The sequence below is a fragment of the Schistocerca gregaria genome, chromosome X, assembly GCF_023897955.1.
Source record: "Schistocerca gregaria isolate iqSchGreg1 chromosome X, iqSchGreg1.2, whole genome shotgun sequence".
In the NCBI taxonomy this organism is placed as follows: domain Eukaryota; kingdom Metazoa; phylum Arthropoda; class Insecta; order Orthoptera; family Acrididae; genus Schistocerca; species Schistocerca gregaria.
This window is the reverse complement of record NC_064931.1, coordinates 727,794,331-727,819,626: the sequence shown is the minus strand read 5'-3', so window position 1 is coordinate 727,819,626 and position 25,296 is coordinate 727,794,331. Positions and strand designations below refer to the sequence as shown.

Genomic DNA, 25,296 nt, shown 5'->3' with positions numbered 1-25,296 from the left:
AATATGTGATAAACAGCACCTGCTAGTTTGTTCGGTAAGATGTATGGCCCTAAGAGTCTCGCCCACAGTTCTCCCCAGACAGTGATACTAAATCCAATGTATGCTTCCACAACCAGTCAAGAATTTGCTTCTACATATATGTAATTACTGTAGTAATTAATCATCACGCTCTCTGTGAATCGCATCTCATCTGTAAATAAGAAGTTAGCTATGAACTGCAGCTCTTCAGTGTTCTATCTTGGAATCCATTGGTAGAACCGTAATCTATCAGAGTGGTCTTGTGGCCTTAATCTAACATCCTGCCAGTTGAATGATATGTATGCAAATTAGGAGAGTGTCAGTGAAATTATTTATATGGCACACAGATTTGCTTTCAGCTGCTGCATTCCATCAACAGCATAAATACTCCTGATCCCTAAATCAGCAGCCGGCTGGTGTGGCTGTGCAGTGCCAGGCGCTTCAGTCTGGAAGCGCGTGACCGCTACGGTCACAGGTTCAAATCCTGCCTCGGGCATGGATGTGTGTGATGTCCTTCGGTTAGTTAGGTTTAAGTAGTTCTAAGCTCTAGGGGATTGATGACCACAGAAGTTAAGTCCCATAGTACTCAGAGCCATTTGAATTTTTACCTAAATCAGCATCATATTAACATTTCTAATAATACTAAAGTTCTGCGTGCTTTGTTAGTTTCTGTAATAGTCACATTCATGAAGTGGTTTCCAAGATCACGCCAAATGGCAAGCATCTCGGAAAGCACAGTCTTTGTTGGTTGGGCTGGCAGGTTTGGTTGACGTGGGATTTCTAAGCAGTGACTGGTAAATGCTGTTCTGTAACATGAAGGTCTGTGCATGCTTCAGCAACCACCCTGTGGTGTCACAGTGAAAGAGGCTGTGTGCTGGCTGTTGAGGTGAAACAGCTGTTACTGGATAGCTTGTGAAGCACCTACCTCACCTCACTTGTACAAAACTTACACAAATAAGTGTGGGTGGACTCCTCTTACCCTAGCTGCTTGTGGAATGCTAATGGAGGTTATAAATTCTTAAAAACTTTCCTAATGGATTGGCTTCACCAATAGTGAGTACTTACTCAACCCTACAAGAGAATTCTGGAGATTAACGCTCCTGAGCACTCATCTACAAAAATAAGAAACACTTAGTAGTAACAGAACACAGGCGTTTCAAAATGTTTTCATGATAATTAAAAGTGCAGAAGACACATTTGATAAGATACCCTCATTTTACTTACAAAAAGGTGTAGAGAGTAACTATTAAAAGTAGCCCAGAACCAATTGGGAGAATCTAAAATAAATTGCTGAACAAAACTGTCACTTCTGGAAAAGTAACAAAGTTACATAAATCTAAGAAGCTTGCTGACTCTCCCATTGTAACTGAACTACATAAAACTCAAAATTCCAACTGTGGAGTGCAATCAGGTGACCTAATTAGCAAGTGTCATTGAAATACAAAAAGAATGGGCAGATAAGATAAAGGTGTTACAGATGTGCAGAACATGATGAAGGGAGTAAATGGAAGCCTCTAGGAAAAACCTACAGTGATTTTTAACAGCCAAGCAGCTCGTGAGCAAAGTGTAGAATATGTGTCTCCACCAATATGTGCTAAATCGTCTAACAAACATTGTTTGGAGCAGAGAGTGGATCCAGTCTACATCGAAGAAAAGAAGTACAGTATAAAATTTAAAAACATGTGCCATATGCTGAAGGAAAGAAATAACTTGAGCCTCTGCTGCTTTCATAGTTCATTACCATATTTGCACAAGCAGTAAATACAACTACCAACAATTTCTTAAGCTGCTGCACATGTTGTTACAGCACCAGTAAGTGGACAACTGCCAGAGAATCAGTTCCACAGACTTTGAAGGCTGACAACATAATGACAGTGTCCGAAAAGCTACAATCTCGCCAACAACAATTGGTACACTTTGTCAAGCATTCTGTTTCTTCCCAAAAAGCTAAAGTACAGGGGAAGAAGTCAGTGCAATAGAATAGGTACTAAAGCATCATTAGTTGCTGTCAAAGTACATGTCATGTTGTTCAAGGTAACAGTTTGTTCCATTGATCTCTGGCCACAGTAATCCATGCATAGTGAGGTGCTCTTGAAGTCAGTCTACCACCATCGCCAAACATGATTCCTTTTGGACGATAGCTCTGGGCCTGTAACTCCACCTACAAATCTCTGATGATCAGAAAACATATGCCTCCTGAAGATTGAGGAAATGACACATTGTAGCACAGCCCAGGGTCATTCTCTGCCCTTGATGTTTTCTCTTATGCTCTCACAGAATCTGCTAAGTGGGAAGGGTAGCTGACCTCCACTACAACAACAATAATTTACCAGTTTCTGTCCACATTACACTGAGGTGACAAATTATTTAATAGTAATATTCACATATACAGATGGCATTAGCATTGTGTACACAAGGTATAAAATGGCAGTGCATTGGTGAAGCCGGCATTTGTATGCAGGTGATTGATGTGTGAAGGTTCCGAAGTGATTATTGCCACACAATGGGAATTAACAGACTTTGAGTGCAGAATTGTAGTTGGAGCAAGACGTATGGGACATTCCATTTCAGAAATCATTCTGGAATTCAATAGTCTGGGATTCACAATGTGAAGTGTGTGTCGAGAATACCAAATTTTGGGCAATGCCTCTCTTCACAAACAACGCAGTGGCCAATGGCCTAATGTGGGACATACGACAAACATATCCATTACTCCAGTTCAGTGAAATTTCACATTAATGAGCAGCAGACAACTGACGCAAGTACCTTTGCTAACAGTAAGACATCGCATGCAGTGGCTCTCATAGACTCGTGACCATATCGGTTGTACCTCAAGCAACTGAAAAAACAGTGGCCTGATCAGACGAGTCCTGATTTTGGTTGACAAGAGTTGATGTTAGGGATTGAGTGTGGCACAGACCCCCAAGAAGCCGTGTGGACCCAAGTTGTCGACAAGGCAGCCATTGATGCATCCATATCAAAATCTTCAGTCCTCATATGCGGCAGCCTGACTCTTCGTGGAACAAACAGTGCTGACCTGCAATAAGGGGCAGGTAAACAGTGGTACAGAGATCCAAGCAAGAGCTCTTCAAGCCTTTCAAAAGTGAGGGCAAAAGCCTGACAAAGTTAATGAGCACAAGAAGGGGCCATGATGTGAGGTTCTGAAGTCCATTAACTAGTTGACATCCTCCATTGAAGTAAGGGAATCGGTAAAGATGATCTCAGGGAAAAGGATGTCATGTCCATTAGTTGCCATACAGGACAATGGCGTCCTGAAAATAACACCAGTGAAGATAGCCCAGAGCACAGTGCAGTACTTTCATGACAGAACATAGTCCACGAGTCCATTTCCATATTTCCAGGCATAATCACGAGACTAGGGAGAGGCAAAGAGCTAAATTCAGTTCTAACAGTAAAGAAGCCTACCATTCTGTGTGGGAATTGGACACACAACTATCTGCATTTCCTGTTACGGCTCTGAGGCTAAACTTAAATTAGATGTACTTAACCATCCAATTGATCCACAGTGAAAAAATCCTCTGAGATATAGAACATGTCAGAATACATGGATGCACATTAAATACTTTTTAAAAAAAGAAAATCATGCTCATGGATGTTGAGCAAGTCAAAAAATCTTAAACATATTTGCATTTAAAAGGTAATAAATAGCTTGTGATGAAAAATGTAAATGTTCAAAACATTAAGCCCTATGATGATTTGTAGGCTGGTGGAGCCTCCAATCATGAAATAGAAAAGTCAGTTTAGAACATTTATTTACAATGATCGCATTACTGCACTGAATTTGTATGGAAGTCAGATTGTACGTAATATTAAAATGTCTTAGCAGAACCAACTGATGTGTGTATGTTACTAATAATGTCAAAAATGCATAAATGAGTGTCTGCAGGATGTTCATATTACACTTTTTGGGTCTCTGCAAACTTTAACTTTAGCTTGGCTTCTTGAGTTACCCTAAAAAAATAATATTTGACATTGTGGAATAAAAATATGCGAAGTATGCTAGTCAGTTTTATTTTTATCACATATATCTGACTATCTTCACACTAAAAATAAGAGATTTGTGCAGCCACTTTAGCAGTTCTGTGGTATGCTCCTCCCAGCTGAATTCATTACCAAGCTTTAATTCCAAGAATTTTAACACTGTCGACTTCTTCTATCTGTTGAAAAATATTGTGAAGTTTCTGCCTCAACTGTTGTGTGTTTATTTTATTGATAGTCACACAATTGGCCAGTTAGTGATTTTGAAGTGCAGTCGACAAAAATCAGAAAAAATACACAGGAGCCGGCCGGAGTGGCAGAGTGGTTCTAGGCGCTACAGTCTGTAACTGCGCAACCGCGATGGTCGCAGGTTCGAATCCTGCCTCGGGCATGGATGTGTGTGATGTCCTTAGATTAGTTAGGTCTAAGTAGTGCTAAGTTCTAGGCGACTGATGACCACAGATGTTAAGTCCCATAGTGCTCAGAGCCATTTGAACCAAATATACAGGAAGTTTGTATTTGTCTTACAGACATTCAAAAAATGTCGTACTAACTTAGTGTGCAATTTTGGTTCACCTCGCGTGAAGTTAATAGATTACAGAAAAGCCCTAACAAGAAGTACCAAACTCTTGTGAAAGAAAAAATTAAATGCCTTAATTAATAGTACATTAAAACAAACTGTAGTCAGATTAGACATTGCTTGTGGTTGCACCAGTGATAGGAGTACAAATGCTAGTGGCAGCAATTTTGTGATACTAAACAACCCTTCCAAATTCTTATAAATAAATATGCATGTGACCTCAATTGTCAAAGCTTCATCTAAGTCATCCCCTATAGTAATCATATTACATAAGATGAAAACGTTAACCTTAGCACCTAAAGTTTAACCTGCGAATGTAATATGACCTTGTATTTTCTGAATGATGAATTTGGGAGAAAACTTCGTCTTATAATTCAATACATGCAGTATTACTAAACTCAAAAGTACACTGTTAAAGTAATTTTGTTGATACTGTTTCATAACCACTATATTTTTTAAAAAAGATTTTATGGTGGGCATTACTTCTGCTGCTGTAGTGAGGGTCACATTCATTTTACTGAAGATGTTTATAATGACTGGTGGGACCATACATTAAGAGCAACAGATAGCATTAAGTGTAAATGATACATTGGTAATAGATGCATTCAGCACTGCAAAACCGTTTAACAAATATTTCATAACTGTTACTTAAAAAATTGGGTTGTCAGGTAAGTAGATGCTACCATGGAATATCTTGCACCAGTCTCCTCCTTCACCATAACCCATATTGTATTTATTTTGTTATCTGAGTTGATTATCTCTGTTTCGCAATACATTTGCTTTCATATCTGATTACTGTCTTCTATACTCTGCATTATGTCTTGTAATGAGCTATGGTGTAACCTTCAGAGTAGTCTGACTGATAAATACCATTTCTTTTTGACTTACAAGATACCTTTAACCCTTGAATAATTCGTGGATATTTTGCAGACTTTGGTGTAATCTGGGTTAGCTTTGGTGGAAGAAAGTATTCAAACAATAAAAGTACTTTTTATTGATAAAGTGCTGCGGTTTGCATTCATGTACATGACCATTCTGGTTCATGTCATTGAAGAGTATCGTAGAATAATCAAGTTTTCGTTCATTCACTGCTGTCTTGAACTCAGATTTAGTAGATTTTATATCCTGCTTAGTAATTTAACAAAAGAAATTTCATGTCTGAGAAGCCATTGACTACTGATTTTGTAATACATGGCTAATGTGATAACTGTGTCTATTAGACGTCAGCATGTCATCTCAGATGGCAGGTGACAACACTAGCAGTGGAAAGTAAATAAGGTGTGTCAGGCAAGGGATAAAGTGTCCGGGAAAGGGGAGGGGGTGGACATGGAAAACAGTGCAGTCCCTGTCATAATGCAAAAACAAACAGATTCATATGACATCCAATGTTAATCGGCTTTCAGGCTAAGGGTGGAAGCATTTCCAAAACAGCAAAGTTTGTAAACCATTCACATGCTGGCATGGTTAAAATATGTCATGCATGGCAAAACAGTGCTATTGAAAACTAGCACCAACGCAACTGTGATGCACCATGGGCCATATTCAACATTGGTGAATGACTGCTGCGAAGATGAGTTCGGTTGAACAGATGTGCAAATGTTGAGCAACTGACTTCTCAGAAGAATCGAGGGAGCTACCAGCAGTGTCTCTTCAATGACCATTCAGGGAACGTTGCTGTGTATGGGCCTTCACAACAGACGACTGGTTCCTGCACCCTTGCTGATTGGTGTTTATTAGCTATGAAGGCTGGAGTTTGCATGCCAGCATCCGAACTGGATATATACCGAGTGGCGACAGGTGGCCTTTTCGGATATGTGCATCAGACGGATGATCAGAGAGTGCAAAATGTCAAACAGCTCCCAAGAATGTGAGCGACCACCTCAGTCAGGCTGTTTGCGTCATGGGTTCGCAACTGAGAAACCTCATGCAGCTGGTCACAGCACTGGAGTCAGTATAGCTCCATATGCCTGTCAGTACCTTCCAGAACCCCACTGACTCTCTTCCTGCAGGTCTCTCAGTAGTCTGTGCTGCAAAAGGTGGTTATTCAAGCATTTGACAGGTGGTCACATTAATGTGACTGGATGGTCAATAATTTTCTTCATTAGCCTTTTGTATAAACATTGTCAGTTGCAGTTTGTGAGCAATTGGCTACCATAGTTGAGAAGTTCACAGTAGGTATAAAGTTGAATGATAGTGTTGCTGATGGTCATAAATTCTTACTGGAAGAGTTTTTAAGGAAATCTACTTCAAAATCACCAGCAAAACCTTTGGTTTTTTTTCCAATGTTAAATAGGCCAATAGACCTTTGAAGGTGATTTATGAATAGATTAAAATTAACTGCAAGTGCTCAAGATACACTAACTGTTGTGAATAATTTATTACAAAATTCTACTTCTGTGCTGCTCTAGGCAAAACTTGTGAATGTTTGTGTTCTTAATTTTATGGCAGTTCCTGATTAATGTGACAACTCCTTCTTTCCACTTCTGCTCTACAAAAGTGAGATTCTTACCTAAGTATTATAATACTTGACTTACAGGGATTGGACAAAAATATGGAAACGTCCTGAGAAATGCTTGCTTGAACATAAATACAGGTACTAGCCAAGTGTGCTGCCTGCACTGTTGTATTTCACCATGAACAGCATCTGCACAGTGTCCTCAGTACATAGCAAGTGCCAGTCGTGGTCAGAACAGTGTTCTGTGTAGTTGCGATTGCATTGTATCAGAGCTAAGTGAATTCGAATGTCGGCAAATTGTTGGTGCCCGTATGGTAGCTACTTCTGTAACCAAGGTAGCCAAAGTGTTTGGTATTGCAAAAGGCACCAAATTGAAGATTTATGCTGTATACGAGGAAAGCGGAAAAATATCATCTACTGAGACAATGTGGATGAAAGTGTGTGTTGAGTGATTGTGACACAATTCTGATGAAAACTAAGAGGATGACAGCTGCAGAACTCACTGCAAAAATGAATGTCAAATTTGTAAATCCTGCCAGCAACAAAATTTGGACTACAGAGCAATGGAAGAAAGTCATTTGGTCGGATGAGTCTTATTTCACACTGTGCCAACTTTTGACGGAGTTTATGTACCAAGAGTGAAATATGACAGGGCTTTGATGATCTGAGAAGCCACATCATGGTATTCCATGACCCCCATGGTTACTCAGCAAGCTCATATTACTGCCAAGGATTATATAACCATTTTGGTCAACAAGGCCCATTCCATAGTAAAATATTTGTCCCCAGTGGAAATGGTGTGTTCAGAGATGACAGGGCGCGCTAACACAACTCATGTTGTCAAGGACTGGTTTTGTAAGCACAGTGATCATCTATGACACCTCTTCTGTACACCACAATCATCGGATCTCAGTATTATTGAGCCTTTGTGGTCTACTTTGGAGAGAATGTGGCATGATCACTTTCCACCTCAATTGTCACCTCCACAGGGGGCTTAGCATTCTTCCAAGTGTTAATACTTGGCTACCACAGGGCCCCAGCTTTGCAGCAGCTTTTCCATTCCATGCTGCATGTATATTCTCTTGTTATTCTTTTTTCCCTCTCTTGGGGAACATGTCAGCTACTGAAAATGAAGAACATATCTCCAAGAACATCCCAGACATAAGAACAGTCTCTCCACCATTTTTTGTTTCTTTCTTTTTTCTTTTTTTCTTTTTTCTTCTTTTTTCTTTTTTCTTCATTCTTTTCTTTTTTCTTCTTTCTTTTCTTTTTTCTTCTTTCTTTTCTTTTTTCTTCTTTCTTTTCTTTTTTCTTCTTTCTTTTCTTTTTTCTTCTTTCTTTTCTTTTTTCTTCTTTCTTTTCTTTTTTTCTTCTTTCTTTTCTTTTCTTCTTCTTCTTTCTTTTCTTTTCTTCTTCTTCTTTCTTTTCTTCTTCTTCTTCTTTCTTTTCTTTTCTTCTTCTTTCTTTTCTTCTTCTTTCTTTTCTTTTTTTTTTCTCTTCTTCTTCTTCTTCTTTCTTTTCTTTTTTTTCTTCTTCTTCTTTCTTTTCTTTTTTTTTTTCTCTTCTTCTTCTTCTTCTTTCTTTTCTTTTTTTTTTTCTCTTCTTCTTCTTCTTCTTTCTTTTCTTTTTCCCCTTCCACTATCCTTCCTCTGCTTTGGTGTTTTTCTTTTTCCTCCCTCTACGCTCGCTCCTGAAGGCATAACAGGCTCTGATGCATAACAGGTGAATGGAGAACGCATGATTCCCAGCCGCAGGTTGACAGGTATGGTTTGCACGTATCCCGTGGTACAGGCAATTCACAGAGAGATGCGATTGCTTGAGCTACTAGCTTTCCAAATTGCCGATTGGTGTCTCTGGTAGGTGTTCAGGAGGGGGGGCAGTTGGGAGGAGCACACCATCTGAGATGCTGGCAACCATGGGGATTTTCTTGCAATGAACCAATCTTCTTCACAGTCAACATCTACCAAACATAAAGAGAATGATGTTAACAATTCAAAGACTTTCCCAGTTTCACCACAGTTCCTTGTCGTTTCACGTACTGAAGATTATCAGTCCTTTGCTACAGTAAATCCATTTGTTGTGCAGAAAGGTGTTGATGCAATTGCCGGCCATGTGAAATACTTCTCTTATTTACGCTATGGCACTTAGCTTTTGGAGACAACTTCTAATTCCCAAGCACAACAACTGCTTGCAGCTTTGCTCCTCCACAGTTATCCCGTTCATGTAGAGGCCTATCGAACACTGAATTCTCGTGGTGTTGTTTACACTAGGCTGCTCGATGGTCTGACTGAGGCAGAAATCCAAACATACAAATCTGATCAGGGTGTCACTGCAGACCATCAGGTGATGAAAAAGGTAGAGGCTACCTTAGTGCCCACACACACTCTCTTTCTCACTTTTGATAGAGTAGTTCTTCCGGCCAAGGTCAAAGCAGGCTATACGAAGTTATCACAGTTGGACCGTACATTCTGAACCCAAGTGCTTCTACCTGTGTCATTGTTACAACCACACTCAAATGTCCTGTTGACACCGAGCCAAATGTGTAACCTGTGATAGGGATGCAAACAAGGGTGATTGTCTGCCTCCTCTTCCATGCTGTATCAATTGCAGTGGTGACCATGCTGCCTCTTCCAAGATTGTCCTGTGTATCTCAATGAGCGGGCCATCCAGGAGATGTGGGTGTCACTCTCAAATTGTTGGCTAGTCAGAAAACCTAAGTTCTACCATGCGGCACCTACAGTACTGTTGTTGTTAAATTTTGCTTCGCGAAGGACATGGCCACACAGACATGTGACATCAGTCAGCACCACAGTTCTAAAATCTCCCAGTGTAATGGTAGCAACACTGTCTCCTCCAGCTGTGCAACAAGCCACCAAACTTTGGCTTTATAGGGTGAAGTCACCTGCTGCACAATCGGGAGGCTGGAAAGGATGGAAGGAATACTCCCGCGAAGACTTCTTCGATTCCTCCAGCCAACAAACATCTGAATCACCACATGCCAACTGCAAAGGCTCAAAGAAATCAAACAAAGGCATATGGTCTTCTCCTTCATTGATTCAGAGATCCTCTTAGACAGTGTCGCCACGTGATACCGTCGCTTGGCTGACCTCTGTGTTGCAGGTGTTCATCGCCAACTGTTTTTCTGCCCTTGACTCCGCAGACAGAGAAGGGGAATGCCAATACCTCTGTAGATCTCGTGGAGCAGGATCCTTCAGCCTCTGCACCCTGTAGCAGTGAGCCTTCGAAGGCCAGCACTAGGCAGCTGTCGAGGTGACACCCTCTTCATTTTTTTCCCTCCTCCCCTTTCCTCATCATGACTCTCCTCCAATGGAATGTTTGCGGCCTTCAGTCCAACGAGGATGAATTATGGTTGCTTTTGGAATCGCAGTGAACAGTTGTTCTCTGCTGCCAGGAAACGAAATTGTGCCCTCATGACTGCTTTTGAGCTCTCCATTTCTTCCAGGTCCTCTTCGACCTTCCCCCTAATGATGGCATTCCATCTCGAGTGGGATTTGTGTTGCTCATCTGGGATGATGATCATATCAACCCATCTCCCCAACTACCTGGCTTCAAGCTGTTGCAGTCCACGGTTTGCTTCCTTACTTGAACTTTTCCCTTTGTACCATTTACATCCCCCTGTCATTTGGTGTTACTAGGGCAGATTTCCTCAAGCTTAATAGGCAACTCCCTCGCCCCTTTCTGCTGCTCGGTGATATTAATGCACATCATTCCCTTTAGGGTTTTCTCAGTACCTGTCAGCGAGGTGCTCTCTTGGCTGACCTTCTCAATCAACTAAACCTCATCAGCCTTAACATAAGAGCATCCACATTCCTTCCAGACGTGCACCTATTCCCATTTGGACCTCTCCTTCTGCACTGCCCAGCTTGCCCATCATCTTGAGTGGTACATTCCCTCTGATGCTTACCTGGGTGACTGTTTCCCCTGTGCTATCCATTTGGTGACTCCTACCCTCCCTCCCTCCCCTCCCTTGCTCACTTACCTTTCTAAAGCTGACTGGAGTCTCTACTCCATTTATTTATTTATTTACTTACGTCCTGAATCTTTGAGATACATATACTATACCCTAGATGTCGGACGAAATGACATTACATTAATATACCGCTGTTACATTTATCAATTGTTATATTGCTATATTGTCACATTACATTTTTATATTGTTATAACAGAAATTAACTTATTTTTTCAAGATACTGTGTTACTGAATAAAAACAGTTTTCCTAGAGATATGAAGTACAGATTTTTTAAAGCTATGGATTTTGTTTATGGCCTTTAAGTTATGTGGCAGCTTATTAAACAAATGTGAACCTGACTGATACACATCTTTCTTGCACGGTGTGGTATAACAATGATGTCTGTGTATGTCACCATTTGCCCTTGTATGGTGTTCATACACAGATTTACAGGGTGTTTCAAAAATGACCGGTATATTTGAAACGGCAATAAAAACTGAACGAGCAGCGATAGAAATACACAGTTTGTTGCAAAATGCTTGGGACAACAGTACATTTTCAGGCGGACAAACTTTCGAAATTACAGTAGTTACAATTTTCAACAACAGATGGCGCTGCAAGTGATGTGAAAGATATAGAAGACAACGCAGTCTGTGGCTGCGCCATTCTGTACGTCGTCTTTCTGCTGTAAGCGTGTGCTGTTCACAACGTGCAAGTGTGCTGTGGACAACATGGTTTATTCCTTAGAACAGAGGATTTTTCTGGTGTTGGAATTCCATCGCCTAGAACACAGTGTTGTTGCATCAAGACGGAAGTTTTCAACGGAGGTTTAATGTAACCAAAGGACTGAAAAGCGATACAATAAAGGATCTGTTTGAAAATTTTCAACGGACTGGGAACATGATGGATGAACGTGCTGGAAAGGTAGGGCGACCGCGTACGGCAACCACAGAGGGCAACGCGCAGCTAGTGCAGCAGGTGATCCAACAGCAGCCTCGGCTTTCCGTTCGCCATGTTGCAGCTGTGGTCCAAATGACTCCAACGTCCACGTATCGTCTCATGCGCCAGAGTTTACACCTCTATCCATACAAAATTCAAACGCGGCAACCCCTCAGCGCGGCTACCATTGCTGCACGAGAAACATTCGCTAACGATATAGTGCACAGTATTGATGATGGCGATATGCATGTGGGCAGCATTTGGTTTACTGACTAAGCTTATTTTTACCTGGACGGCTTTGTCAATAAACAGAACTGGCCCATATGGGGAACCGAAAAGCCCCATGTTGCAGTCCCATCGTCCCTGCATCCTCAAAAAGTACTGGTCTGGGCTGCCATTTCTTCCAAAGGAATCATTGGCCCATTTTTCAGATCCGAAACGATTACTGTATCACTCTATCTGGACATTCTTCGTGAATTTGTGGTGGTACAAACTGCCTTAGACGACACTGCAAACACCTCGTGGTTTATGCAAGATGGTGCCCGACCACATCGCACGGCCGACGTCTTTAATTTCCTGAATGAATATTTCGATGATCGTGTGATTGCATTGGGCTATCCGAAACATACAGGAGGCGGTGTGGATTGGCCTCCCTATTCGCCAGACGTGAACCCCTATGGCTTCTTTCTGTGGGGACACTTGAAAGACCAGGTGTACCGCCAGAATCCAGAAACAATTGAACAGCTGAAGCAGTACATTTCATCTGCATGTGAAGCCATTCCGCCAGACACGTTGTCAAAGGTTTCGGGTAATTTCATTCAGAGACTACGCCATATTATTGCTACGCATGGTGGATATGTGATAAATATCGTACTATAGAGTTTCCCAGACCGCAGCGCCATCTGTTGTTGACAATTGTAACTACTGTAATTTCGAAAGTTTGTCTGCCTGAAAATGTACTGTTGTCCCAAGCATATTGCATCAAACGGTGTATTTCTATCCCTGCTCGTTTAATGACAACTTCTGGTATATAGATACATGGTAGGGGTAGAATCCCCAGATCTTTAAAGAAAGGTTTGCATGATTTTCGTCTGTTAGCATTTTTTCATTATCCTCACAATCTTTTTTTGTTTCCAGAGTTTTGGTGGTGGTTGTTGGGATGTTTAAGGGGGACTAAACAGCTAAGGGCAGTTTCCAGAGTGTTGTTATGCTATGAGGAGAATTTCCCCAGAATATGATGCCATATCTCAATAGGGAGTGTATGCAACCATAATACACTGCTCTAACTGTTTCAGGACTTGTGTTGTTCTATATAATCCTCATCGCACAAGTCATTTTTGGTAGTTTAACATTTAATGATGTGATGTGGGAATTCCATTTAAGATTGTCTTGTAAGTAGATGCCAAGAAATTTTGTTTCAGTGACACTGTTAATTCTTTGGTTTCCCATGGACATGTTTGGTTTTAATGGGTTTTTATTTTGTTATGTATGGAAGTGTAAGACAACTGTTTTTTTTTAAGGGTTTGTCAGTAATTTATTCCTCATAAACCACTCTGTGACATTTTCATTTGTGACTTTAGCATTTAAACTTGGAGCCATTTCGTTTTCACCTTCAATTAATATGCTCGTGTCATCTGCAAATAGCACTGGTTCGGAGTGTTGAACGTGTAGGAGGAAGTCATTTATGAAAATTAAGAAGAGAAAGGGACGTAAAATTGAGCCTTACGGTACACCGTTGGTTAACGTGGGAGGTTTCGATTGATAAGCTTGGAGTTCGTTTTTTCCCATGTGTTTTACCTCTGTTATCTGAGAGCGATTTTCTAGGTAGGCCTCTTACACCTTACCACTCTAACTTTCTTAGGATAATTTCCTGGTCTATTAAATGAAATGCTTTTGTTAAATCCAGGAAAATCCCCCCCCCCCCCCCCCCCCCCCCCAAAATTTTTGTGATTATCCACTGAATTTAAAATATGATTTGTGAGACTAAAAATGGCTGGTTCAGTACTGCACTGAGGCCTGAAGCTATGCTGATATCCTGATATCCTGAGATCATACATTATTATTTTTTTTTGTTAAAGAAATCAGTTAAATGTGACAGAACTAGTTTTTCAATTATTTTTGAAAAACCTGAGAGGAGTGACACAGGCCAATAGTTGACCGTCCGGCCACTACCGATCACCCTTTTTGTAAAGGGGTACAACTTTTGCAGTTTTTAGCTGTTATGAGAAAATACCACTTGATAGTGAATAATTGCATATATCTAGCAGTGGTGCGTGTATCTGTTCAGCTGATATTTTTATAATGTAGTCTGGCAAGTCGTTAACTCCGGCTGAATATTTATTTTTAATGACTTTATGGTGTTTAACAGTTCTTCCCTACTTATTGGTCGAAGGAACATGGATGTATTTGTTACACTATTTCCAGAAATTTCCTGTATTATTTTGTTTGATGTTTTTCCCATTTGTTCTTCACTAGCTCACCAGCAATATTGGTGTAGTAAGTACTGAAGTGGTTAGCAATTAATTTTGAATCTGTAATCTTGTTGCCCGCCTGTGACAATACAATATTTTTGTGTGTTTCCACCTTTCCCGTAAGTCTCTGTACTGTGTTCCAAATTTCTTAGCTTTGTTTGATGATTCCATAATAAGTTTGTCATTTTCCCTTAATTTTGCTTCCCTTGTTACACAACTCAGAGTTAACTTGTATTTTTTGAAGTAGTGGGCAAATTCAGGACTGCTATCTGTTTTTGACAGTGCAAAAAGATCTCTTTTTCTTCTACATGATACTTTGATCCCTGAAGTAATCCAAGTTTTGGGTTTGCTGGGGCCTTTACAAATTATTTTCATTTTTGGAAATGCAATTTCAAAACAATGCCTGTAAATTTCCATGAAATTATCCACCTTTTCATCTGTGTTGTAATTGTTGTAGATTTTATTCCACAAGTGGGTACTTGGCATATGTTTGAAGTTTTCAATATTTTGGATGCTGAATTTTCTCTTGTAGATAACACTTCCATTCCTAGACAAGTCAATACTTCCGCATATGGCAAGTAGCTGTGCATTGTGGTCGCTGTAGCCAGTATTAAAGTTTTGAGGTGTGCATGTCTGTGTTTACAAAGATCCTTGCTGGTGACCTTCCACGAACATTTCCCCAGTTGTGATGCCCAGGTAGTATACCTTAAAAACGTTCCTTTTTACGCACCATATCTGGGTCCCTTGGTAGATTGAGGCATGCCGTGATGCAATTTGCATGCAGAGACGTGTTCTCTGCATTTTTAACTGTCATCCTCTGGTGGCAAACTGCATTCCTTATGAAAAGTTGCATGCATAGTGTCGTCATGTTACTTGAGATAGCAAAAAAGCTAGCTGGATTTCATTTACTTGTCCTTTTAACAGTTTCACTCGCTCTCCCATCATACGGGGGTAATCTCCATCAGCTCTCTGAGACCAAGGTCCATTCCCTGGTTTCTTGCCTGACCATAGCAGATGATTTCATAGTGGACCATACTGCTATCTCGAACTGCTTGGGCCACTATTTTGTAGAGATTTTGAGCTCCACCCACTATCACCATACCTTCCTCCATGGGAAATGAGTGGAGGTGGCTCAGGCAATACCCTTCTCTTTTCAGCATCCCAATCCTCTGCCCCAGGGCCAGACAATGTTCACATTCAGATGCTGCAGAACTTTTCTCTTGCAGGGAGGCATTTTCTCCTTCATTCGTACAATCGCATCTGGGCAGGGTGCACATTCCGCAGACGCTGACATGAAGCCATTGTTATATCCATACTGAAGCCTGGTGAGGACACACAGTCCTTCTGGTTATCACCCCATTTCCCTCATCATCTGTGTCTGCAAGGCAATTAGTGCCCAGCTGGTGTGGTGGCTAGAGTCTCGAAATTTACTAGCCACTGCACAGTTTGGATTCTGAACATGCTCTTGTGCAATTGATCATCTCATGACTTTGTCAACCCATGTCTTGAATAGTTTGGTGTGGATGTGCTAGGCTGTGGCTATGACATCTGCTGGGGGACTGATATCCTCCGTACTTTCTATACATGGAGATACCTTGGTCGCCTGCCCAGTTTCTTTCAGGAATTTTTAAAAGATAAGAGTTTTCAAAGTACGTGAGAGTTCTCCCTTGTTGGACACCTTTATCCAGGAAAACTGTGTGCATCAATGTTCCGTCCTGTGCATCATAATCTTTGCTATCTCCATTAGCTCTATTATGTTCAGTCTCCTGCTGGGCATCTCTGGCTCCCATTTCGTTGACGATTTTGTGATCTGTTGCAGTACTCCACGCACTTTTCTCCTGGAGTGGCATCTTCAGTGATGTCTTGATCGTCTTTACTTACGGAGCATCAACAATGGTTTCACTTTTCCACTGATAAAACAGTTTTTATGAATTTCTGATGGCTCCGTTTATTTATTCCACCATCTTTACATTTTGGGTCAGTTGCTCTATGTCCATTGAAACTACAAAATCCCTGGAGCTCACACTTGATAGGATGCTTTCTTGGTCCTCCCACATACCTTAGCTGGCCGCCCGCTGTACACGGTCCTGCAGTGTCCTATTTGTCATCAGCAGCACTTCCTGGGGAGCGGATTGGACCACCCTCTTCTGTTTGTAGTGGTCCCTTGTCTGTTTGAAACTAGAGTATGGGCGTTCCATTTTTGCATCTACCCATCTGTCCCTCTTACGCCATCTCGATTAAATCCACCATCGTGGCATCTGTATGGCCACTGGGAATTTTTACACTAGCACAGTTGAGAGTCTGTATGCAGAAGCTGCCATACTACCGCTGTCGTAACACAATTACTCTCTCCTCAGCAGATACTTGAGCTGTTCATCTGCCATGCCTGGTCACCCACCCTGTGCCACCTCCTTCGTTGGGTCACCAGTATGGGGTGCGTCACTGTTCTGTTAACTCCTCGAGTTCGCTTCTGGCTCTTACTCTGGCAGCTTAACTTCATGCTCAAAGCAATTTTCCTGGTAGGTGTGAACCCTTCACCACCTTGGCTTCGTGTGGTAGCCTGTGATCACCTTGGTCTTCTTTCACTTCCGAAGGACACTACTCCAGCCTCGGTCTGTCACTAAGTTTCACAACCTTCGCACAGAACTTTGTGATAGTACCTTTTTGTACACTGATGGCTCTGACTGACCATGGTGTCAGGTGTGCCTTAGTCATTGGCACCAACAGTTTTCAGTTTTCAGTATCAACTTCCAGAACACTGCTCAGTATCCTGCATCAGGTCATGCAGTACCTCCTGCGACACAGGTTTTACGATCGTGTCATCTGCTTTGACTCTGTGCCCTTCAGGGCCTGTGTGTGCTGTACACTGTCCATCCATTAGTGCAACAAGTCGAGGAAAGCTGTCACTTGCTCACTCCTGATCGAGTCACTGTGATTATGTGCATCCTAGTCGGTCACATTGGTCAGAGAGAGAGAGAGAGAGAGAGAGAGAGAGAGAGAGAGAGAGAGACCCTTTTTGAGCTTCGACCCCACTTCTAAATTTTCTTTCCGTAGTGTGAGCTGTTTGGAGACGAACTTGCTCCCTAGCTGTTTGGGGACGAATTTGCTCCCTAGCATCTGTGGTGTGTGTACCTCTTCCCGCTTCCTTCCCCCTTCCTGCCCCCTCTTCCTTCCGTGTCATAGCCCACCTCTGCCCTGCTAGATTACCAACACGTGTAGCCAGTCTGTGTGGTAGGGCTGTTATATAGCCATCTGGCTGAGCCCCCTGAGAACGTAGGGATCACACTTAAGATACCTGAGCTGTTTCCTCTCAATGTATGCCCAGGAGTGGTTGCTTGTCATTCTGGAGCATTGGAACTCAGGGAAATGGCTGTCCTGTCAGACAGCCCTTGCTGTGGCTGGGTGGCACCCATGGGGAGAGCCCCTGATCAGAGTAGGTTGTATCAGGGTGGTTACTTTGTGTATGAAATGTATCAAGCTCCAAAAAAGTGGCTGTTCTTCTATGGCCATATCCTTAGCTGCTAATGGATTATTTAATGCTGCTTCTTATGACCCTGCAGCCTTGCCTTCATTGGCTACACCCTAGGAGGAGAGCCAAGCTCGCCAGCTGGGGGCGAAACACTTTCCCAACTACCTGATCTGTACTAGCACTGACAGGAACACATTTATCACCACAATTCTGTTGTTTGTTGAGAAGAATATCGAGGAAGAGTTCAGCAATTGGAGTGTCTCAGTAAGATGAGTGAAGTGGACACCCACTCAATGAGGGGAGCCCATGTGTTCAGACACTGGTGTGTGTGTTGTCATGACTGTCACTCTCCACTCTCACCACATTGCCCGGCTATAAGGAGGAGAGAAAGATGCAGGAATAGAAATCCCTTGATTGTTTCTCACACGGAAGGTCATCAGAAATACGAGAGACTTTAACCTGTCTCGATGGCTTCTACCTTTGCCACTGTTACGTCCTTTCTCCCTCCTCCGTCTTCCTTACCTCAGTCCTCCTCCCCCCCCCCTCTCCCCTCCTCGACCAGAGAGGTGTCCCCCTTCTTCGGCCCCCACCAGTGATGGGGCTTCCTCTTGGTATCCCTCCCCCACATCCTTCAGGCCAGAGGCCTGGTAGTGCACCTCAGCCATGGGACACGTAGTCTGTGTGCCCAAAAGTCAACCGCTGTCTTTCAGTTCCAGATCTTGCAGAAGCCATTTCTTCCTCCCTGTCCTGCCGCCCCCCCCCCCCCAACCTGTGAAAGAAAAGAAGAAAACGAACCCACCCTCCCCCCCCCCCCCCCCTGTGCCACTTTAGGTGCTCTCCCCCTCCACACAACCTGATTCTAACTTCTTATTTAGAGATGTCACCGTATTGTCATTGGTGATGGATGGTGACCTGCAACATGATTGGCTCCAGCCCATTTGCCTCCGATTTGGATACCTGCTCCATGCTTATTCAGTGGAACTGTAATTGGTACTACAGTCACCTCCCAGAGTTGCAATCCGTTATTGCCTTTTACTCAGCAACTTGTGTTGTTCTCCAGGAATATCTTCTTGATGCTCACTCACTTACCTTTTTTGGGCTTTGTGCTTTTTGTCAGAACCGGTCTTTGCACATTGGTCCATTCTGACGTTGTTAGTATTTAGGTCCAACTTCATACCACATTGGAAGCAGTCGGTGTCCAGGTTCACTTTGGCTCTGAAGTCATGGTTTGCAACCCTCCCTCCCTCCCTCCCTCTCGATGGACCACCTACACCGGCTGCCCTAACTACCCTCCTTCAGCCACCCCCTTCTCCCTTCCGCCTGCTTAGGGATTTTAATGTCCATAACCTTTGTGGGGCAGTGATTCTTTGTCTAGTTGGGGGGCTAGTCATTGACCAATTTCTTGTGGACCACGGCCTATGCCTTCTTTTTGATGATTCCCCTACTCATTTGAGTGCTTTTTTTGCCTTACACTAGTTGCCACATGGTGACCTCTGTGATAGTGGTCACTTCTCATTGATTCCCTTGTTCCTTTTCTGCCTTATAAGAAAGGAAAGAAGATACAAGTCCCGTGATCGTTTATCTTACACTGAGGCCCATCAGAAATACGACAGACTTCATCCTGTGTCGATGACTGACTTTTACCTTTGTTATATCCTTTCCCTGTCCTCCCTCTTCCTTACCCCAGTACTATCCCCCCCTCTGCTCTCCTCTCCTCTCCCCATCCTCCCTGCAGTTCCCATTCCCACCCCTCCGGGGTGTCGCTCCCCCTTCTTTGGCATCCACTGGTGGTGGGGCTCACTCCTGGAACCCTTCTGCCCGGTGTCACAGCCAAGGGACACACAATCTGAGGCCCCCAAGGTCACCTGCCCTGTCGGTTCCAGATCTAGCAAAAGCCTTCTCTGTCCTCCTTGAGCTATGAAAGAAAAGAAGACACACAAGTCCCAGGATAAGCCCCTCCCCCATGGTCCCAGAGGCACCATCTCCCCCATTGCAACCAGAGTCTGACTTCTTATTTATGGACGTCACCCATCCTTGTTGGTGATGGATGGTGACCCTGTGGTGTGATTGGCTCCAGCCTGTTCTTTCAATGTGGTACATGCTTCGTGCTTCTTCAATGGAACTGTGATTGCAACTCTAGGAGGTGACAGTAATATCAGTCACCTATTGCCTTTTACTCAGCAGCTTGTGTCTCATTTTACTGATACTCAGTCACCGACCCTTCATGGGTTAAATGCTTTATCGGAACTGCGCTGGCGCTTTGAGGGCTTATAATGGCGTTTGCACATTGGTTCATGTGGATATTGTTACTACATGGATCCCACTTTATACCACATTGAAAGCAGTTGCCATCCAGGTCCACTTGGACTCTGCGGTCATGGTATGCATTCTCTGTCTCCATCCTAACAGGCCAACTACATCTGCTGTCCTTACTATCGTCCTTCAGTGACACCCTTCCTGCTCCTCAAAGTTTTTAATTCCCATCACCAGTTTCTTGTGAACCACAACCTATCCCTCCTTAATGATGGTTTCCCCTCTTCATTTCATTTCTGCATATGGCTCTTTCTCTGCCATTCATATCCTCCTCCCCCCCCCCCGCCTCCTCTCCCCCCCCGCCTCCTCTCCCCCCCCCGCCTCCTCTCCCCCCCCCGCCTCCTCTCCCCCCCGCCTCCTCTCCCCCCCCCGCCTCCTCTCCCCCCCCCGCCTCCTCTCCCCCCCCGCCTCCTCTCCCCCCCGCCTCCTCTCCCCCCCCGCCTCCTCTCCCCCCCGCCTCCTCTCCCCCCCCGCCTCCTCCCCCCCCGCCTCCTCTCCCCCCCGCCTCCTCTCCCCCCCGCCTCCTCTCCCCCGCCTCCTCTCCCCCCCCGCCTCCTCTCCCCCCCCGCCTCCTCTCCCCCCCCCGCCTCCTCTCCCCCCCCGCCTCCTCTCCCCCCCCGCCTCCTCTCCCCCCCCGCCTCCTCTCCCCCCCGCCTCCTCTCCCCCCCGCCTCCTCTCCCCCCCGCCTCCTCTCCCCCCCGCCTCCTCTCCCCCCCCGCCTCCTCTCCCCCCCGCCTCCTCTCCCCCCCGCCTCCTCTCCCCCCCCGCCTCCTCTCCCCCCCGCCTCCTCTCCCCCCCCGCCTCCTCTCCCCCCCCCGCCTCCTCTCCCCCCCCCGCCTCCTCTCCCCCCCCCGCCTCCTCTCCCCCCCCGCCTCCTCTCCCCCCCCGCCTCCTCTCACCCCCCGCCTCCTCTCACCCCCCGCCTCCTCTCCCCCCCCGCCTCCTCTCCCCCCCCGCCTCCTCTCCCCCCCGCCTCCTCTCCCCCCCGCCTCCTCTCCCCCCCGCCTCCTCTCCCCCCCCGCCTCCTCTCCCCCCCCGCCTCCTCTCCCCCCCGCCTCCTCTCCCCCCCCGCCTCCTCTCCCCCCCCGCCTCCTCTCCCCCCCGCCTCCTCTCCCCCCCGCCTCCTCTCCCCCCCCGCCTCCTCTCCCCCCCGCCTCCTCTCCCCCCCCGCCTCCTCTCCCCCCCCGCCTCCTCTCCCCCCCCGCCTCCTCTCCCCCCCCCCGCCTCCTCTCCCCCCCCCGCCTCCTCTCCCCCCCGCCTCCTCTCCCCCCCCGCCTCCTCTCCCCCCCCGCCTCCTCTCCCCCCCCCCGCCTCCTCTCCCCCCCCGCCTCCTCTCCCCCCCCGCCTCCTCTCCCCCCCCGCCTCCTCTCCCCCCCCCGCCTCCTCTCCCCCCCCCGCCTCCTCTCCCCCCCCCGCCTCCTCTCCCCCCCCGCCTCCTCTCCCCCCCCGCCTCCTCTCCCCCCCCCGCCTCCTCTCCCCCCCCGCCTCCTCTCCCCCCCCCCGCCTCCTCTCCCCCCCCCCCGCCTCCTCTCCCCCCCCCCCCCCCGCCTCCTCTCCCCCCCCCCGCCTCCTCTCCCCCCCCCCCCCCCCGCCTCCTCTCCCCCCCGCCTCCTCTCCCCCCCCCGCCTCCTCTCCCCCCCCCCCGCCTCCTCTCCCCCCCCCGCCTCCTCTCCCCCCCCCGCCTCCTCTCCCCCCCGCCTCCTCTCCCCCCCCCCTCCTCTCCCCCCCCGCCTCCTCTCCCCCCCCGCCTCCTCTCCCCCCCGCCTCCTCTCCCCCCCGCCTCCTCTCCCCCCCCGCCTCCTCTCCCCCCCCGCCTCCTCTCCCCCCCGCCTCCTCTCCCCCCCGCCTCCTCTCCCCCCCGCCTCCTCTCCCCCCCGCCTCCTCTCCCCCCCCGCCTCCTCTCCCCCCCGCCTCCTCTCCCCCCCCGCCTCCTCTCCCCCCCGCCTCCTCTCCCCCCCGCCTCCTCTCCCCCCCCGCCTCCTCTCCCCCCCGCCTCCTCTCCCCCCCGCCTCCTCTCCCCCCCGCCTCCTCTCCCCCCCGCCTCCTCTCCCCCCCGCCTCCTCTCCCCCCCGCCTCCTCTCCCCCCCGCCTCCTCTCCCCCCCGCCTCCTCTCCCCCCGCCTCCTCTCCCCCCGCCTCCTCTCCCCCCCGCCTCCTCTCCCCCCCGCCTCCTCTCCCCCCCGCCTCCTCTCCCCCCCGCCTCCTCTCCCCCCCGCCTCCTCTCCCCCCCGCCTCCTCTCCCCCCCGCCTCCTCTCCCCCCCGCCTCCTCTCCCCCCCGCCTCCTCTCCCCCCCGCCTCCTCTCCCCCCCGCCTCCTCTCCCCCCCCGCCTCCTCTCCCCCCCGCCTCCTCTCCCCCCCGCCTCCTCTCCCCCCCGCCTCCTCTCCCCCCCGCCTCCTCTCCCCCCCGCCTCCTCTCCCCCCCGCCTCATCTCCCCCCCGCCTCATCTCCCCCCCGCCTCATCTCCCCCCCGCCTCATCTCCCCCCCGCCTCATCTCCCCCCCGCCTCATCTCCCCCCCGCCTCATCTCCCCCCCGCCTCATCTCCCCCCCGCCTCATCTCCCCCCCGCCTCATCTCCCCCCCGCCTCATCTCCCCCCCCGCCTCATCTCCCCCGCCTCTCCCCCGCCTCATCTCCCCCCCGCCTCATCTCCCCCCCGCCTCATCTCCCCCCCCGCCTCATCTCCCCCCCGCCTCATCTCCCCCCCGCCTCATCTCCCCCCCGCCTCATCTCCCCCCCGCCTCATCTCCCCCCCGCCTCATCTCCCCCCCGCCTCATCTCCCCCCCGCCTCATCTCCCCCCGCCTCATCTCCCCCCCGCCTCATCTCCCCCCCGCCTCATCTCCCCCCCGCCTCATCTCCCCCCCGCCTCATCTCCCCCCCGCCTCATCTCCCCCCCGCCTCATCTCCCCCCCGCCTCATCTCCCCCCCGCCTCATCTCCCCCCCGCCTCATCTCCCCCCCGCCTCATCTCCCCCCCGCCTCATCTCCCCCCCGCCTCATCTCCCCCCCGCCTCATCTCCCCCCCGCCTCATCTCCCCCCCGCCTCATCTCCCCCCCGCCTCATCTCCCCCCCGCCTCATCTCCCCCCCCGCCTCATCTCCCCCCCGCCTCATCTCCCCCCCGCCTCATCTCCCCCCCGCCTCATCTCCCCCCCGCCTCATCTCCCCCCCGCCTCATCTCCCCCCCCGCCTCATCTCCCCCCCGCCTCATCTCCCCCCCCGCCTCATCTCCCCCCCGCCTCATCTCCCCCCCGCCTCATCTCCCCCCCGCCTCATCTCCCCCCCGCCTCATCTCCCCCCCGCCTCATCTCCCCCCCGCCTCATCTCCCCCCCGCCTCATCTCCCCCCCGCCTCATCTCCCCCCCGCCTCATCTCCCCCCCCGCCTCATCTCCCCCCCCGCCTCATCTCCCCCCCCGCCTCATCTCCCCCCCCGCCTCATCTCCCCCCCCGCCTCATCTCCCCCCCCGCCTCATCTCCCCCCCCGCCTCATCTCCCCCCCCGCCTCATCTCCCCCCCCGCCTCATCTCCCCCCCCGCCTCATCTCCCCCCCCGCCTCATCTCCCCCCCCGCCTCATCTCCCCCCCCGCCTCATCTCCCCCCCCGCCTCATCTCCCCCCCCGCCTCATCTCCCCCCCCGCCTCATCTCCCCCCCCGCCTCATCTCCCCCCCCGCCTCATCTCCCCCCCCGCCTCATCTCCCCCCCCCGCCTCATCTCCCCCCCCCGCCTCATCTCCCCCCCCCGCCTCATCTCCCCCCCCGCCTCATCTCCCCCCCCCGCCTCATCTCCCCCCCCCGCCTCATCTCCCCCCCCCGCCTCATCTCCCCCCCCGCCTCATCTCCCCCCCCGCCTCATCTCCCCCCCCCGCCTCATCTCCCCCCCCCCGCCTCATCTCCCCCCCCCGCCTCATCTCCCCCCCCCGCCTCATCTCCCCCCCCCCGCCTCATCTCCCCCCCCCCCCCGCCTCATCTCCCCCCCCCCGCCTCATCTCCCCCCCCCCCGCCTCATCTCCCCCCCCCCCCCCCGCCTCATCTCCCCCCCCCCCCCGCCTCATCTCCCCCCCCCCCCCCGCCTCATCTCCCCCCCCCCCCCCCCGCCTCATCTCCCCCCCCCCCCGCCTCATCTCCCCCCCCCCGCCTCATCTCCCCCCCCCCCGCCTCATCTCCCCCCCCCCCGCCTCATCTCCCCCCCCCCGCCTCATCTCCCCCCCCCCCGCCTCATCTCCCCCCCCCCCGCCTCATCTCCCCCCCCCCCCCCCGCCTCATCTCCCCCCCCCCCCGCCTCATCTCCCCCCCCCCCCGCCTCATCTCCCCCCCCCCCGCCTCATCTCCCCCCCCCCGCCTCATCTCCCCCCCCCCCCCGCCTCATCTCCCCCCCCCCGCCTCATCTCCCCCCCCCCGCCTCATCTCCCCCCCCCGCCTCATCTCCCCCCCCCGCCTCATCTCCCCCCCCCGCCTCATCTCCCCCCCCCCGCCTCATCTCCCCCCCCCGCCTCATCTCCCCCCCCCGCCTCATCTCCCCCCCCGCCTCATCTCCCCCCCCGCCTCTCCCCCCCTCTCCCCCCCCGCCTCATCTCCCCCCCCGCCTCATCTCCCCCCCCGCTCATCTCCCCCCCCGCCTCATCTCCCCCCCCGCCTCATCTCCCCCCCCCGCCTCATCTCCCCCCCCCGCCTCATCTCCCCCCCCCGCCTCATCTCCCCCCCCCGCCTCCTCTCCCCCCCCGCCTCATCTCCCCCCCCGCCTCCTCTCCCCCCCCCGCCTCCTCTCCCCCCCCCGCCTCCTCTCCCCCCCCGCCTCCTCTCCCCCCCCGCCTCCTCTCCCCCCCCGCCTCCTCTCCCCCCCCGCCTCCTCTCCCCCCCCCGCCTCCTCTCCCCCCCCGCCTCCTCTCCCCCCCCCGCCTCCTCTCCCCCCCCGCCTCCTCTCCCCCCGCCTCCTCTCCCCGATTATAGTGGAATTTATGGTCGTCTAATGGGTCACCTCATTCATTAAACATTCTTCATTAACCTGAGTCTTGTTATGTACGGACACAATGAGAGGATATTGCTGTCATCCTTTGGTCTTTCCAATAACACGCGATCTAGTGT

At 49.5% G+C, this 25,296-nt stretch overlaps 1 protein-coding gene across 1 annotated transcript in view; it reads left to right on the top strand.

The window, feature by feature from the left end:
- Positions 1-13,139, top strand: part of LOC126298298 (OTU domain-containing protein 5-B-like) — a 216,554-nt gene extending 203,415 nt beyond the window's left edge. The window contains exon 5 of the mRNA XM_049989595.1: positions 13,100-13,139. Coding sequence (XP_049845552.1) covers positions 13,100-13,139 — 40 coding nt within the window. The remainder of the gene's footprint in view (positions 1-13,099) is intronic.
- Positions 13,140-25,296: the final 12,157 nt, after the last annotated feature.